The sequence below is a fragment of the Maniola hyperantus genome, chromosome 21 (genome assembly GCF_902806685.2).
Source record: "Maniola hyperantus chromosome 21, iAphHyp1.2, whole genome shotgun sequence".
Taxonomy (NCBI): domain Eukaryota; kingdom Metazoa; phylum Arthropoda; class Insecta; order Lepidoptera; family Nymphalidae; genus Maniola; species Maniola hyperantus.
In genome coordinates this window covers 5,061,184-5,079,935 of record NC_048556.1, presented here as the reverse complement: position 1 = coordinate 5,079,935, position 18,752 = coordinate 5,061,184, and the positions used below count along the sequence as shown (strand labels likewise).

At 36.3% G+C, this 18,752-nt stretch overlaps 1 protein-coding gene across 2 annotated transcripts in view; it reads right to left on the bottom strand.

Annotated features, from left to right (window-relative positions):
* LOC117992381 (PAS domain-containing protein cky-1-like) overlaps positions 1-18,752 on the bottom strand; it is a 157,860-nt gene that overhangs the window by 7,468 nt on the left and 131,640 nt on the right. For both annotated transcript variants that reach the window (XM_034980062.2, XM_069505903.1), the window contains exon 9: positions 6,424-6,577. In XM_034980062.2, coding sequence (XP_034835953.1) covers positions 6,424-6,577 — 154 coding nt within the window. The remainder of the gene's footprint in view (positions 1-6,423; positions 6,578-18,752) is intronic.

Genomic DNA, 18,752 nt, shown 5'->3' with positions numbered 1-18,752 from the left:
TATTAGTTCATGAACACATTTTAATTATTTTTTGTGATGTTACCACAAATTCACGGTTTACGAATTTTTCCCTTTACTTGTGCTATAAGAGCTACCTACTTTTCACATGATTCTTAGGTCAAAGGGAAGAACCCTATAGGTTTTCTTGTTAGACACGACAGACAGATAGAGAAAAAGACAGATAGACAGAGTGATCCTACAAGGGTTTCTTTTTCGTTTTGACGGAATCCTAAAAATAAACGTTCAGATTTAAAGGGAAAAGTATGAGAGGCAAGTTGGTTAGGTATGTAAGAGCATATTATAGATACCTACCTACCTATGAAACGTGACAAATGACGCAATCTTGCTAACAATGCAACTGAGCTTGCGAGCAGATTATTGTATCGAGCTTAAAAATGTGACGTAAACCATAAACTGAAAGCGGTTTGGAGTCACTCATCTCTACGTGCTCACGGGAAGCTCACGCTCTTGGGAAGGCCTATGTCCAGCAATGGACGCTAACAGGCTGATTGATTGATTGAACATCTCTGGGTACACAACTGCCTCAATTTGATGTTTAAGAATTCTTTCACGGGGTAGTCCATGATATAGGATTCATAAAATAGTTTCTTTCTTACGAGTATTTCGGTGTTAATCATGACTGAAATTGCCTTTTCCTCTCAAACTAAGCGTTCAGCTTTTTTGAAAACCACATCGCAAAAAAGAGCTTACCGGTTTAATGTAAAAAGTAAATCTAGGGCATTTTAACATAACCAGTTCCTGACTTATACCACACACATAAAAACTCAGTGTTTTTATTTTGATAAGTGTCAATTTAAATGTAAATAAGTTCGGACCTACTAAGAGAAAAACTAATATAAAATAAATACAATGTACTTGTCTATTACCTACTTAAACATTTTAAAATAAAAGCAGAGTGAACTAGAGTGAGGGAACCATCGACGATATGACAAATGTTGGGCTATTTTGACGAAAAATCATAGAAAATTTTCACAACATTAGGGCTACCTGCGTCAAATGTACTAACATGTGACGTCGAAGCCTCGACGTTTTGTTAGAAATTCCCTAACTGTCGTGAACTTTGGTAAAAGTTAAATCATTTATTCAAATTGGGTGCCATTATCTAGTCTAGCTTACGTCGACTATAGATCTCACCCTAAGTATATCTTTATAGATTAACAGTTAAGTACATTTAGCTAAAAGTTTGTAACATGGTTTCTATAGTTTACCAGTAAGGAAATCTATATCTGTCAGGTGGTCCCAATCTTCAGCAATAAGTTTATAACTTAGGCTACACGTTTAAAAGTCTAGAACTCGCCCTTTGCGCTTGTTGATTGTTTAGGTCACTCGTGTCACCCACTCGTTCTGATATTAATTTAGATTTACTATCTACGCGCCTACTGACGATTAATTTGAGGTCTTAGTACCCTTAGTCACAGTATAATGAGCTTGTTTAGAATTATCTGTAAAATTAATAGTTGTAGCATTTTGCGGGCTTTGTGGTATAATAAATTTAAATGTCTTTAGGGGTGCAATTACGTGTGGTTTTCGAATCAATGTCTAGACTACGGTCTACGGTTTACACTATGCGTAAAATAATAGTTTAAATTCAGACATCGTCGTGTTACAAGTATACGTACCCTAAATAGGGTCTATTCAAGTTGATAGTGCTTGCGGAAAAAGAAGTTAAAAGAATTTTTATTGACATAAACTTTTACAAGTTTGTTTTGAATCGTCAAGTAATTTTACTAGTTCCTTGAACACAACAAATAGGTACGATAGGGCACTGTTTTTTGAAATCGCGGGACTAATTTTAGGCACTAACGTATATACGTCCCTACCTGTCTAAATTTTGTGAGACTGATAATAGTACAAATACGAACACCTTCCGGTAAAATGAAGTACGAGGCATAATTATTAAGTAAACTAAATAAAATCTTTCTCACTGATCTCAAAACACTATACAAAGGTTAATAAAAGGCTTGTTGCTCTTATTAGTCAATCGCTCTTGCGAGGCGAAACGCTAGGCAGTATACAAACAAGATAGCCGCAGCATTCCACGGGATCAGGTGTTTTGGTGCATTTTCGCGCTATAAAATATTGCTGGGAGTAAATTCCATCGATCAAGCGCGGTGCTTGGTGCTTGTTAAACACCGTTTCTCACATCACAATGGCTGCGCGGGCATATTTCAAAACATCCCGATAGTACATCGGATCGCTGGCTCCGCGCTTCATAAATCAACCCCCGTACAATATTTATTCGTCGCAAGCATTGAGTTGAATAGATAGAGGAACACAATCCATATCCATATACTAATATTATAAACGCGAAAATGTGTCTGCCTGCTAGCTTTTCACGGCCCAACAGTTTAACTGATTATTTTAGTGTTTAAACTATCGTGAGTGATTTCCATTATACATGTCTTACTCCCGGCTTTACTCACGTGTTTAGTCGTTAAACTGATTGTGATTAAATTTCGTACAGAGTTAGTTTACATCCCGGAGACAGACATATGCTAATTCTTATCTCAGAAAATCAATGAGTCCCCTCAGAATTCTTAAAGACCTACCGCCTATCCGTTTAACCAATTTATATGAAATTCGATACAGAGTTACCTTGCATCCCGGAAATTGACTTAGGCAACGTTTTATTCCGGAAAAGCAGAGTTCCTGCGAGATCTTCGAAACCCTAAATCCACGCGGACGACGTCGCGGGCATCGTCTAGCATGAAATATTTTTTCCGAACCTAAACGGTAAAAAAATCAATTCCCACAGAAACGCGTGAGCGGTGTTCGCTGTGTCAGAGTCCGGCTGCGCTTAAAATTGGCTAAGAGGTCATAACAGCGAATTAACAATGAAACCTTTATGTAAGTAAAAATTCAACTTTAGAACATCATAAAAGATGGCTGAGGAATGACCTTCCTTGATAGTGAAACATTTGGAGTAAACTAGACTATCTCTTTACTACTACTGCTACTCTTCTTATGTGATTGTAAGAGTAAAAGTGGGTTTAGTGGCAATAGACTTACCTGAATGACAAAAAGCACGACTTGTACCTAAGCCTAGTACACTAATCGAGATGAGGCCATTTTTTGGGTTCAGTTGTCACAGACTCTAGTAACATAGCAACTCTATGGTAGAACCCTTTACTATGAGTTTACGATAGCACTATGCGGAGTGTGAGGCCAGCGAGCTGTGTTAATACACCGCAAACTGTCCAAGTATGAAGATAAATGAATTCATTCTTGGTACTAGCATGTGCTGTTTTCCTGGTATTTATTTTGAGTGGTGTTATTCTAACCCAGTTTTGACAGGCTGCCTGCATGGGCCGTATTGTACAATTTACAATGCAAACACACCGGTCCATTTTATGATAAGTTTGCTTTTATAGCAAACTAGCTGGATGCCCGCGACTTTTTTTTAGATTTGCCTGGATTAAAATATCCTATGTGCTTCTCTTAAATGTACTGTCTTCTTGACATATATAGCTGGCTTTCTTTCTATATTTGTGTTAAACGCCAAAAATTAGTTCGATGAACCAATTTGAACCAAGAAACCAATTAAGCTAAATAAGGAGACAGTATTTAGGCATAGACATACGTAATTAGGCATAAAATAAAAATTATTGATTAAACAATTAAGCTAAATTTGGAAGCTAAGTTGAGCTAAGATTTGAAAAAAAGTAACACGTTAGCATTATAATATTAAATAGTCAGAAAAAGGATGTCTAAACATCTACTTATGTAGGGAAGTTTCAAAATTCGGACAAGAAGAAATCAATACCTACATAATTATAAAATATAAATTGTAGAGAACGATGGCCACCTATATTTTCAACAGGATTCAAATATTTAAACTATAAATCAACTTCCAATCAATTACTTAAATGAACGAAGAAAATACACCAAATCTTTATTGATATTTAAGTAAGTCAAATTAATATGAATAATAAGGTAACTTTATGTTAAGGTAAGGTTTCTGTTTACGTAAATTGTGTCTGTAACATAAAGTTATTTAGTTATTAATACTTATTCTTATTTTAGAAACAAACATAACCAATGGTTAGAGAGCCAATGGTAAGAGCAACCAGTCATCTTACACTGATCTCTCAATAGGGAAGTAAGTGACCGTTCTAAGTTATGGCGGACGTTTTTCATACTCGGCCTTAACTGGAACTATTAAGTATTCTAATAGAGTGGTTTTAAAGCCAATTAGCAAAGACTACTCCGCTTGCTCGACCACACTCTCGCACTCACGAGGCGACATGAGAGGCGAGGGTGTAGGTACTAACCTGGCCTCGTGGATCATAGTTTAAAAAAAAGTTGACCGTCTGTCTGTTCGTCCGGGCTATTCTTCTCGCCTGAACCTATTTTATATGGACTTTCGCAATCAGCGGAGTGATTCGGAAACACCATGTCTAACACTGAATGATAGCCACCGAGCTCATTCGACATTGGTTGGCTCTATATTGCTGCTTCACTGAGTGAAATTAAAATAATTTTTCGTAGAAAACCTTCAATGGATTAAAAATAAATATCAAATGAGCTCGGTGGCTATCATTCAGTGTTAGACACTGTGCATGGCAATCATGCTAGCGTAGGCATGTAGAGGACTATGCAAAATGTGCGGATGCGGACAAAAATTCGTCACAAATGTTTACGGGCAATGATAATACAATAGGTACAGATAAGAAGGTAGTGAGAATTCTGTGGTACGAGTTATGATGATTCGAGAAATAGAGAAGAAGGATTAAGTATGGTTTCAGTCCTCTCTTTTATCCTTTTTCCTGTCCTACGTTATACCTACAGACTTTAAATTCACACAATCCATTTCACATGACCGCGCTTAAATAATTGCAAAGATGAAGTGATTTTATCCTTGATCGGTAGATTGCAGCGGTTTTGACGTATTAATGGCCAATAAGAGATTCCGAGGGAAAGGGCGATTACGCTCGTTGTTTTGACTTTCATGATTTAGCTCTGGTAATTTAGTGCTCTGTAAGTGAGATGTTACTTGTAAAATTGCTATGGGTTATTTATTACTTAAGGGTTAATCTGTGCTCTGTAGGCTTAGTATAAGCACAGAGTAAGGATACAGAGGTTCGATGAAGCCGTCTAGACAGAGCAACCGTGCGGTAGGTATGTGCAGGACGAAGGAGCGAGTCTAACTGGCCTACGTAGTTAGGACCCAGCTGTTGAAGGGTCGTCATGGTCGTCATTTACCACGAGATCTGATCTGATCTGATGGGACCACTGTGTCTCTTTTTATACTGTGATGTAAGACTGCAGTTTCATGTCTTAAAAAGCTTTGTTAAATTGAGACTAAATTTTTGACTTTAAATCAAGAAGTTTTAGGTTCATTTTACTCTGAAGTTATTGTGTTTAGATACTCGATCCTCTATCAACTTTGGTAAGATGTAAATCCTCATATTATGCCTAGTATTATAGGAAGCTTTCATTTAATTTTACGTGTAAAGTTTATTTTAAACTAAATTATTTGATTGTGCAAAAGGTTGTTCGAACTCAGGTGCCCATATAAATTTGAACTTAATAAGGGAACAGTAAATTGAGGGTATGTTAATTGATCATTATATTAGTGTCATGCTGTCAACATTACTCTGAATGAAATCTATGTTAATGCCGCCTTAATACTGAAACGTACATGAACTAAACCTATAAAGTACTCTGTTTAAATTTAAACGAAAATAAATGTGTTTTATCTTAATGAAAACTAATACGACACTTTATAATGTTTTATGTCTGTATACTTACATGAAAGTTACTAAGTAACAAAACCTAGTTATTATTACCTACACTATACCTACAACTACAGTTTAGAGTTTTGTACTGTAGCTAGCCTAAGTGTTTGCGTAAAGAACGGACTGTTGTCCGCGGAGGACATAAATTGATCATTTAGAACTGCATCCCATTAGGCATATCATGGATTCATAGCACGGCCACTAGTACCTAGTAGTAAAAGATGACGGACTTTGTCCTCGGCGGACAGTGGTCAGTTGTCTGTGTAGGCCCTTATACTACGTTCTGCGAGCCGGATATACTTCTACATTAAAACTTGGATAGTGCACACAATGACTGGTCGCTGCGAATTCTCCAGGTTGTCCTTTAGTTGCAATACTGCGTGGACCCAGAGGAACTGTTCAAACCGTCGCTGTATACAATATTACATTAATGGTCCTTCGAGCCGGACATAGTTTACCTCCAAATCTGGTCAATGCAAACAATGACTGGTCGCTGCGAATTCTCCAGAATGTCCTTCTGTTGCAATACTGCGTGTACCCAGAGGAACTGTCCACACCGTCACAGTAGCCGAAGTGACACGATGCATGAGTGCTCTAGTTCTTACTGCGGTACTTTTATATTACAATATTACATTAATGGTCCTTCGAGCCGGACATACTTTACCTCAAAACCTGGTTAGTGCAAACAATGACAGGTCGCTGCGAATTTTCTAGGTTGTCCTTCAGTTGCAATACTGCGTGGACCCAGAGGAACTGTCCACACCGTCGCTGTAGCCGAAGTAACGCGATGCATGAGCGCTCTTGTTCTGACTGCGTTACTGTGGGCAAAACGGTAGATTTACATCTTAAGACTTAAAACAATCAAGGAATTAATATCTTAAGCCAGTCTTTCGCATAAGAACTTTTGCATAAGATAGTAATATAATATGTAGGCTCGCCGCCATTTAATTGTAAAGACTTTGCTCATTGAACATCGCGTCATCGTCCCCACCGTCATTGTGAGATTATAAAATGAGATGCGCAGTGTGTCTCGAGACATTATTAGTTTGGCTTTGGCCAGAGTCGCTTCTCAGTGGATACTATGTGTGTCGTTCTGTAGGTTTTATTATTATCATTGTCGTTGTGACCTAATGTGGTTTCAGTTGTTTGAGGTTATACTACTAGGTTGTATAACCTCAAACTGGAAGGTTGCTGTGAGTGTGTTTGGCGATCTAGACAGGTTGTTTATCGGGTGAGTCCTTTTGTATCGTTCCAATTTGTATTAGACAAACGTGATCGTTGTAATTGATGTTAATTTAACTAATTCTGGTGTGCTAGGTTAGCTGGTTGGTCTGGGGCCGGTATGGGGACATGGTGGAGCCGGTCGCTAGGTAGGGTTAGGTTTAGCTACGTTACGTTACGCTAGTGGTCTTCACGTGTGATAAGTGAGTATTAAAATGATTGTAATTGAAATTACTACCTTCTGATGTCGGCCATCCCCCTTGTTCTCCGACATCAGAAGTGGGATACACGATCTATGCCCACATTTTTGAAAATTATTCACACACTAGCTTCGATAAAAAAAAAAAAGGGGTTGTCTAAAAGGCGAGGTGGCCATTTAGATGATTAAAGGCGAGGTGGCCATTTTAGATGATAAAAGGCGAGGTGGCCATTTAGATGATAAAAGGCGAGGTGGCCATTTAGATGATAAACGGCGAGGTGGCTGTTTTGATGAGAAAAAGTTATGCGAAAAGTGTTCAATGACGATTAGTAGTTAGTCAGGATGGGCGAGCGGTAAAATGATTTTGTGGTTATGGTTTTGTCCTCACATACTTTGTAATACTTGGCGTACGAGGACGTACGCGTGTCAGAATGGCCGTGTAGGCTCGCCGCCATTTAATTGTAAAGACTTTGCTCATTGAACATCGCGTCATCGTCCCCACCGTCATTGTGAGATTATAAAATGAGATGCGCAGTGTGTCTCGAGACATTATTAGTTTGGCTTTGGCCAGAGTCGCTTCTCAGTGGATACTATGTGTGTCGTTCTGTAGGTTTTATTATTATCATTGTCGTTGTGACCTAATGTGGTTTCAGTTGTTTGAGGTTATACTACTAGGTTGTATAACCTCAAACTGGAAGGTTGCTGTGAGTGTGTTTGGCGATCTAGACAGGTTGTTTATCGGGTGAGTCCTTTTGTATCGTTCCAATTTGTATTAGACAAACGTGATCGTTGTAATTGATGTTAATTTAACTAATTCTGGTGTGCTAGGTTAGCTGGTTGGTCTGGGGCCGGTATGGGGACATGGTGGAGCCGGTCGCTAGGTAGGGTTAGGTTTAGCTACGTTACGTTACGCTAGTGGTCTTCACGTGTGATAAGTGAGTATTAAAATGATTGTAATTGAAATTACTACCTTCTGATGTCGGCCATCCCCCTTGTTCTCCGACAAATATAATAAGAATTATCGGTCATTCGGTTATGTACGTGCCGATACATATTTTAAAAGGTGCAATAAATAAAATCTTTGGCAATAGTTTAATTTAAGTGTTGTCGTAGAGCCCGAGGCGCGTTGATGTCTTTTCGTCGACTAAAGTCAAGCAAGCTTTTCTATTCTTAATTTTTGTATTTACTATCAATTTTTATAAATCCGTTGAGTATTTACTTCGAGGAAAGTTTAGTGAATAAGTACATTATGGAGCAGTAGGAGTACATTAATTGTATTATTGTACTAGTAGAATTGAGTAGAATATTAAAATAGTACTGGTAGAATATTAAAATACGTACCTAAGTTCCTACCAAAGTGGATAGAATAATAGCTGGTACCTACAGACGTTCAAATAAGGACATAAATAATATTCCTTTATTTATTTTTACTACAGTAAATAATCTCTATCTATAGGCAACTGTAACAGCACGAACATTTCATATTTTTTTATAGCAGTGAGACATAAAAGTTGAATTACGCCACAATACCATAAAAATATATATGGTACCAGACATATTAACACTCAATAGAGACTGAATTGTTATTTAATTGAATGTAACTATTATGAGATCATTGGTACCTAATAAACGGATAATCGTCTTGTGGACTACTCTTCCTAACTAGCTTTCAATGAAGAACAAAACATCTTAAGTTAAATAAGGCAAATTGATCATTTTAAACTGTAATACAGACAGATAAAGTTTCAATTTATTTGTGCAACTTTACTGAACACACTCAATAGATTTTCAATTTACAACTTTGAATAATATGGTAATAAAGTAACAATTTGTTTGACGTGGACTTGTATCACAAAGAATGAAGTTTTGATTACTTTATCCAGAAAAGGAAGGATTGTCAGTCTTGTGTAGACAGTTTGCTATGTGATTTTTAATTGAAAATGTTATCTTCTAATTACAAACCACTTAGACTTAGTGGTTTGTGCTTCTAATAAAAAGTCAGGAATCTCTGAGGGATCTAGCTACGTTTTTTAAGGCGAGAAATTTTTGGCAAGGAAGTTCGCCATAATATTTAGGTAGGTACCTATAGATAATATATGCTATAATACCTATAGATTATATATGCTACATATCCTAAACTTTCTCGCTCCTACGCTGATGTCAGAAAAGTAAACTAGGTATTAGCACAGAAAATATAGCCACACAAAGGAAAGATTATCCTGTAAAGAAGGTGCTGAATATTCCTATCAAATTACGAAAGAGAGGCCTATACGCCTTTGGGCAAACCCCCAGTCATATGGTGGCTCTATGTTAAGAGAAACGTTAAGGACTAAAGCCCTTAGATAATAGCCTAATAGGTAATATCTCTCCATTGCCAAACTAGGAGAGAAAGTCGGGTGTTCAATTTAAATACAAGGAGGCTCGACCCCAATTGAAATGGCACAAAGGCAAGAAGAAATATTAAGAGTGACAGAATCTTCATAGCAAAATTCTGACTTGACTTGTATTATTATTTTTAGGGTTCCGTAAGTCCAGAGAAAAACAGGAACCTTTATAGGATAACTTAGTTGTCTGTCGGTCTGTCTGTCTGTCAAGACCCTTCAACGGAATAAAAACTTATAGGGTACTTCCCGCTGACCTAGAATTATGAAATTTGGCAGGTAGCAATGTTTTACAACACAAGTAAAGGAAAAAAATTAAAACCACAATTTTTTGGTTACAGCACAAAAATAATAATAAGTGTTATTTCTTGTACGATAGTACGGAACCCTTCGTGTGTAATTTCGACTTACACTTGAATGGGTTTTAACTGTAGGTCAATGCCAACTAAGTCCTATATGGCAGACGATTCAAGTGTCTGTCATTTAATAAAGGCTGTAAGTTTGTTGATCTATTAAAAGATAAGCAGTCAACTTTGAAATATCGCTTCGCTTTAAGTTCCCCTACAATTTAAAGGTTATGCTAATTTTGTGGTGTAATTAAATCACGCAATGTTTATTACTTAGTATTAAAATATGAAAATTTTATGTTCAGTTTGCGCCTTAAATCATTTACCTTCAACTTGTAGGTAGTCATAAAGCAAAATATTTGCACGCAAGCGCGAAAAATAATTATTATTTTCCTAGTTATAGTTGATAATCTATTAACATGAAATAAATTCTTTGTCTCTATAAAATAGTCGCTACACAGTAGCCGTAAGGCTGGGCCACGGCTGGGCACAATCGCCTGAACCTCTAACCACTGTAGCAGGCATAGCATCTAATATACCTAACTGGTGACATGCATATCGGAAGACGAATAGGTTGGGTTCAGTAGCTATGCTTTTAAAAACAGATTTTTATAATTGTAGAAATACACCGAACCGATGTTATTTTTTAATCTTATTTTTTCTGTCCCAAATTTAGGGTAGAGGACTGGGGCATGGAGAGGACTCTTGAAAATTGGGGCTCATTATTTAGTAAATGGTAATTTTTTCTAAAAATTCATAAGATTTTAAAATCTTCAACGAGGAAATTCCACTCGAGGGAATTTACTAAAATTTTTTTTGTAATCAATTTTATTGGTGCACATTATTGCTTCGCCTACTAATCAAAAAAAGTCTTGAATTTTCTTGTGACTTATTATTATGTACGATGTACCCATAATTTATAGTTACGCAATAATTACTTCACTAAAATACTTAACCATAAAATAACTCTCAACCCTTTAAAAAAATTAGTAAATTTATGAGAAGCTTTCTGACTTGCCGCCAATGGGAAAAGTGCTTTTTGGTACAATTAGTTTCACTCTAAGTAATTATTTATAGCTATTAGCTATGCACGCTTCCTCATGTAACCAGCTAAGTTAAAGTATGCAGACGTAAGATTTATTTATTTCCAAATGTATAATGACCATCTAAATCAATAGGCTTAATGAGAAATTATTAAAATCACCATTTAATACCTCATATACATAAATTAGTGAAGCAAATAAGCGTTTAACGAGCTTTCGACTTCAGTTCATGTTCCGATTGTCGCATGAAACCGTGCTACAATAAATATGGATTGTACAGTGATCAAAGGACTTTTATTAGCCTTTTATCAACCTCTAATCCAAGCATTTAAAGTTCAATTTACAATAAACTTCCTGAACGTTACCTCACGTGTATAGGCCTTGTTTCGTTCCCGTATAAAGTTCATTTTACATAACAGCATTAAATGGTTCATCGTATTCATTCATAGACATTATATCATTGACATAAAGTGTATTTTACAATGATATATTTACGTTATTTCGTTACAATTTTATAGCCTTTATGCTAAACACAATAAGGTGTGTTTTATGAAACGAAGACGTTTTGTGTTTTCGTTGACGACTGTACGCGCAGAGGTCACAATTAAATATGCAATCTATTAGGTCTCCAGGACATCCGTGTGGGTATCATTGGACCTTCAATTATTATTATTATTTGTACTTATACATTAATTAATTAAAAAGCGAAATCATTAGTCGTAAATACTTGTTGATTTATTGGTTATGTCTGGTAGTTGTGTGGTCTACATCAATTGGTCTGCGGTATAAGTACCTACCTACATACTTCATTCATTGAATGGGATTATACGATGTACCTATAACGTTATAGGTATTTCTGTTTAATTGATTAATTGGTATTTACTTGATGTTTAATAAATATTATACTTAAAGCTTAGCTTACTGAGATGCCGTTTCAACTTTAAAAATAAATGAAAAGACTCAGTGGGTAGGTTATACTTATGGTTGAGAAAACGAAATGATATAAGTAAATAGGTGAAAATAAAACTTTAAAAGTTATAAGCTGAGGTAAAAACCTGATTAGGTACCTACTTATTTATTACTAGATGATGCCTGCTACTTTGTCCGCGTGGGTTCAGATTCTTTGAAAATACCGCAGGAATTTTCCAGGATAAAAAGTACGTCCGTCCCTGGATTGCAAGCTATCTCTACTCTGTACTAAAGCAGACGGATACTTTTGCATTTATAATAGGTAAGTATAGATTTCATAAAATGAATTTGATAAAGTGTGACTGCACAAATATTTTGCTACGTTTCAAAAGCTTAAACAGAACTTTTATACCTAAGTTACGCAAAACTTTCAACAGTATAGTTCCCACGAACCCAGATTTAAATCTTTAATCTTAAGTCATAACGCGTGAGTTTTCCTGCATAACTTCAAAACAACAGCTTGTACCTACTTACCTACGTAGCGTTACTTCACATTATATCCATGTTCATATATCATCATCATCAACATCTTTAACTCATCGCTGGCTCACTACGGGGCACGGGTCTCCTCTCAGAATGAAAAGGGTTTGGCTATAGTCTACCACGCTGGCTAAATGCGGATTGGCAGACTTGACACACCTTTGAGAACATTCGGGACAAACCTATAGGTTTTCTCACGATGTTTTCCTTCACCCTTGCAGACTAAGTAATTGGTTGAATGTGTTAGAACAAAATAGATTTAAGACCAAATTGTACCACATTCTAGAAAATAAAAACTATTTCTATTTTACTATCAAACCATTTTTCTCTGACGTTATTGTGCTTCGACGCACGAACTCGATCAGTGTTGGTGAGATGTAAAATCTCATACTAAGCACAGGCACGTAGGTGTGAACGGATTTACGAGTATAACTGCTACAATTCCTATGTTATCTCATGCTAATAATTAAGCACTGGCATTCCCACGAAACATGCCAATATCTGATTGCTCTGCACAATAAATCCGCAATGACAGTTTAGTCAAAGAAATTTTAATGTCAATTAAAAGCAAATATCGGTTAATCTAAGTACCTACTTTAGTACCTATAATGTCTTGTCACATTAGCGCACGTATAGCGCATTTGAACCGTTTATAACGCGTATTAATTTAACTCCTCACGTGCCATTTTTACTTTTTCTGTCAAATTTCGTATCAAAAGTACGATTTTATTCCTTATGTTAAAGGTGAACCGTACTTTAGACATGACAGTTGACAGACCCATATGTGATGATATGGGTAGTGATAATAATAATGAAATGAATAAAATTTCCGAAAAAAACGTCGTTTTTATTACTGTTAAATTTTATTGCATGACTAAATTTTGTGTATAAAAATATCGAATATTCGGTGCACTAACGATTATGAAAACAATAACGGAGCTCTATAACTTTTAAGTGCCCGTCATTTCCACTTATGGGTTAGGGGGTCTACGAAAGAATGACATAAAATAAAAATAAAAACATACGTTCAACATAGTTCAAGTTAAGGTCAGCGCACACGAGCGGGCCCTTGTCGACGCGATTATCGAATTATTCGTATGATGACTTCAACTAGCGTACGATGGATGCATGGCCGAATGGGCATATTTTGTATAACACCAACTTTACAATGCATTTAATATTAAAATTAACGTTGCATATTACACTTTATTACAATGCATTAAGGATGTGCGTACGTATGTAGAGATGAATGAAGTTTGTGAAGAGTAATAAGGGTTAATGCCGGACGGTTATTTGTGCAATCTTGAATGTTGGTTTTAGAGTTGATAGCATAAGAGCCCACGAAGTAATTCGGAAAAGGTATTTGATAAGTTGGAAAACTCCATTTATAAGTATTGTACCTGTATCTGTAACAAAGCTTAATACGTTTTTCAGCATTCAGTTTATATCATGAATCCTGGGTTTATTTTACTGACTTTGCAATGAACACCAACGATAGCGTATACCTACATTTTATTATCATTCATACTAATAACTCTTAATTATAAAGGCGAAAGTTTATGTTTATGTATGTGTGTGTGTTTGTTACTCTTTCACGAAAAACTACTGGACGGATTTGGCTGAAATTTAGAATGGAGATAGATTATACGCTGGATTAACATATAAGCTACTATTTATCCCGGTAAATCAAAGAGTTCCCACGGGCTTTTGAAAAACCTAAATCCACTCGAATGAAGTCGCGGGTATCAGCTAGTATTATTATAAATTTGAAAGTGTGTCTGTCTGTCCGTCTATTACCTTTTCACGGCCCATCCGCTTAACCAAATTTGACATTTGATACAGATGACGGATTTTGTATTCAAAAAAATCTGAATTTCCACGGGATTTTTAAAAACCTAAATTCACACGGATGAAATTGCGTGCGTCATCTAGTAAAAATAAAAGCACAAAGCCTGAAATTCAATCGGAAACACATATTTAGGAACAATGAGTTACAAATGAAAGAGATATTCAACTTTTATTATTTACCTCTTATTTCACTTGGCGGGCTCTTAGAGTATAATGAGAAGAGATTGACGACTGCTATGATTGTGGTCGTCTACGGTAACTAGTGTGCTTATCCCGAGTGCTCGTTATACCTATATGTGTATAACTTGCAAGTTGCAACCCAAGTAGATTTTGCTTTACGCATTTTCAAAGTTTCTGCCTACGCGTGCGGGTAAATAAATAAAGCAAATAAATAAATTTGTAATAAATAACCAATAATAATTAATATTCATAGAATACTCACTGCATAATCAGGATTTAATAATAATTATTACTTTTCGATCGTTTGAGCGTAATCTTCTAAATCATTTCTGTAGTTTATAACAGTGTTTATATTATACTAGCTGATGCCCGCGGCTTCGCCCGCGTGTATATAATATATAATGTATAAAATGTCACTCAGGAATAATGTAGCTTTCTATTGGTGAAAGAATTTTCAAAATCGGGTTAGTAGTTCCAGAGATTACCCCCTACAAACTTAACGACATTACCTCTTTATAATATTAGTATAGAAGTATAGATTAGCTGATGCTTACAAGTCCTGCAGCATCGTTCGCGTGTGAGAGAAGTTTTTTTAGAAACCTCGTGGGAACTCTCTGTTTTCCTAAAGTACCCTCCGGGATGCAAGAGATGTGCCAAATTTTCATCAATACCGGTTCAGCGGTTGAGCTGTGAAAAGGTAGCTGGGCACAGCCCCCGCGCTAGCCCGGTGTGTGTGAGCGCGGGTGACGTGCAGGTGTGCGGGACGTCCCCACCGTGATTGCCATCTCGACCTGTCGCGTACTCTTGTAAAAGCTCTGCTTCCTATTTAGGTATTTTAAATCGATCCTAATACCAACCGATAGTTTATTTCTTAGTTTTGCGGCGGTGCGCGGTGGTTTTAATATTACATAAGTAACTGTACTGTACACTGTAAAATCTGTCGTGTTTAATTAATCCAATGTTTTTAAGGAAGAACGTCTTCACAGTTCACACAAACCCTTGTCATGTTCGAAAGTGTTCCAATTTGGAGTCACGACAAAACATTCGAATTTCGAACGTGTCATTTTCCTAAAACAATAGACCATAGAGCACAGAATCTAGGTATTACGTATGCTTGCAGGGTTATGGCAGAATTAGTGGATTTATTCTCGGTACAGTTGATCCCATCGCTCACGTACTGCCGGTTCACACACGACTGTCACGCGTGCTAATGTGTCACCACACTTTCTCTACATCGCAAAGGGTTATTTGTAGTTTCTATTGTTATAGGTTATCTGTGCCGACATGTGTCAAAGTCATGAGACAATTGTATTTTGAAATGTTTATTTTGTCTGACGGTAGTTCGTAAAAAGCAAACAGATAGGTACTTTATGAATACCACGTAATGGTGCATGTACACATTCGCACGGGGCGAAATGAAAGGCGAGACGGGACGTGAGATCACCTGTATTAGCCTGACGTCTCCAGTTTCGTCTTATCTTTGCGCAGATAGTGATGAAGTGATGTGCAAGTAAAGCGAGTAACAAAGATGGAACGAGGCGTGAGGGGGAATTAGTAAATGTACGGTTACTATAGTTCCTTTGACTTTGTAAATATAACAGCATAACGTCGTATCAACGTAGATCGATATAAAGAACAATTGATAGAAAAATATGCAAAGATTTTTAAATGGTCGAAAAGAAAACTAAAGCTTCGTTTTTATTTAAGCAGTCTCAGGCAGTTCAGCATCGACTTGACTCAAACAGAAGCTCTTTAGATGACCTCTGCGTATCCATTTCCATTAAACTTCTCCTCGTCCTCCTTTGAGAGCAACAAAAAATTTACTCGATGTGTCGCATGACGTGGTAGGTATGTGGTAGGTACTCGTATGTTTCAGATTGTCGAAGGTTTAAAATTTAAACATTCTGTAAACATATCTGGAGCTAACTATACCTAAGGACTCTTCATCAATCAATGTCTCCAGTGGCAATTGACATACTAATTAGGTATTCGTGAGAAATGATAGAATATTAAAATTTTGTCTAATCAATTTGTCATTCACCCAATCACCGTTTAATTTATTCAGATAATTATGAAGTTATAAATTAATAGCTTTATGAAAATCTCACATTACAATCGAGCCGTACGTGCCGCAAAAATCCATGAGCCGCACGCCAGTTTTTCGTTCTAACTACTTACGTAGGTAGTTATTTATTCTTGTCCAAGATTGAAGTTTACCGGGAAGTAAACTGTAGATTTGATGATCAGTCAATGAGTAAGATTGTCTTTTTACTGCGATTTAAACTAGAAACCAGATTTTTGTATAGCAGTTCTACACTTAGACTTTAAAAGACTATATATAGACGAACAAAAAACAAAAGCAAAGGAGCACACAATGCACACACTTCTGAAAAAGCAAGGCGTGGTGCGAATCCTGTAAACGGTAACTTTTCGTAAAGAAAAAAAATATGCGCTGAATATCTTCGTCCTTTTTGGAAAGTGGTTTAAAATGTGTTGCGCTCAGGGCGTGCGGCTGGTTTGTAATGTGCGATCAGAACGACTCAAAGTTATCAATCAGTAATATTGGTTGAACCGTTTGAAAGCTATAAATTTATTAGCGTTTGTAATTTGCCTCAGGGATTGACAGGTGTCAGGTAGGTACGTAGTACGTACGTATGATTTGCGCGCGCGCCGATATGATTCAAACTGTTATGAGAATGTCAATGGTTGCAAAAGACGTTAAATGTTATTTTTATAAGCAAATAATTATAAATTTATCTTAGTTTACGTAAATCAGCAACACATCAAATTGGGAGGATCAATAATTTTTGTCTCTGTAAAATAATATGGTGGTAATTAGCTTATACCTAACTAAAATATATTTACCTATTGTATAACATTTTTCTGAAACTTATGCGTTTAACTACGATCCTCCTTATTGGAAAAATGATATGTGCAATAGACCTTAAACTAACCAAAATGAATATTTAGCTGACGCGTAAAGTTAAAAGTGCGACAATTATGTACTTACAGTACAAATTCTATTGGAATTATTTGCGAAACTATCGAACTACATGTACCATGTCCTCGAAATCTTTCTAATAAAAACTTATGAATTTTTTTTCTTATTTTATTTCACTGATATAGTTTTCTAGACGTAGATAATAATGTGATACCTAATATAATAAATTTTTACAATACATTTTATATCCTAAAATATCGCAGAACAAATCCGTCAAACAATAGGAATAATATTTTATTATACAGTTATTTCGTAATGCGATCGGGAGATTTCGCTAACGGGCGGAACGTTGCAGAATTTAACATTTTACTGGGCACATTTAGAAATGTTAAAACGGTTATAAAATATCGTGGGAAACCAGGTTTTATGTCGGGCTATTGAAACTGCTGGAGAACGTATTGATCTGTTCTGATTTAATATTAATGTTAACACACTAATTAGGGAGCACTACCTTTAAGAAGGACTTATCCATGACTTATTCTAATTAAGGTAACATACACTTGGCATTCAACATGCGCAAGTTGAACGTGATCAAATAGATCAATACGCTTGTATAATACCCGCAAATTGCTAATGCGCGTGGCAGTGGCGCGTAAGCAGATCCCCTAGTAGGTGGACAGAAAACATAAAACGAGTCGTAGGGAACCGCTGGGTTTAGGCGGCGCAAGACTATGGATTATTGTGGAAATCTCTACAAAAGACCCGATAGATAGGTAGATAGAAACACAACTAAGTAAGACTACACAGAGAAACTAAAACCTACCTATGTTCAGCAGTGGACGTCTATCGATTGACAATAATGATTATAGGTAGACCAGAATCTCATGAAATGAAATTCCAAAGTTAGCAGATACTCTGTGAATATCCTATGTACTGTGGTGAATATTAATAATTCACCACAATATTCACCACGGAGTACTATGTACGTATAGGATATTCACAGAGTACAGTGTTGCTAACTTTGGAATTTAATTTCCGTATTTTTCATGAGATTCTGGTCTACCTATAGGTAAAAATAATGAGTAGGTAAGGTACTTTTTCTATAAACAGACAATGGAAAACATATTTCACCTTGCATATTATGCGGCACCTTTGAAGTATGAGTTGACACTTAAAAATAACAAGTGACTATTTTATGCAAAAAACAAAACAATACTAATTTGACAGTTCCTGTCAATCAGTTTGAAAACCTTTTAACATTTAAAGCAGATATGATCGACACACCTATTCCTAGCAAGAGTCCTTTCTCTGATCTATTTATAGGTATGTGGTTACCAAAGATCCGTATTTAGGTAACCTTCGATCAAGAAATACTTAAAAGCGA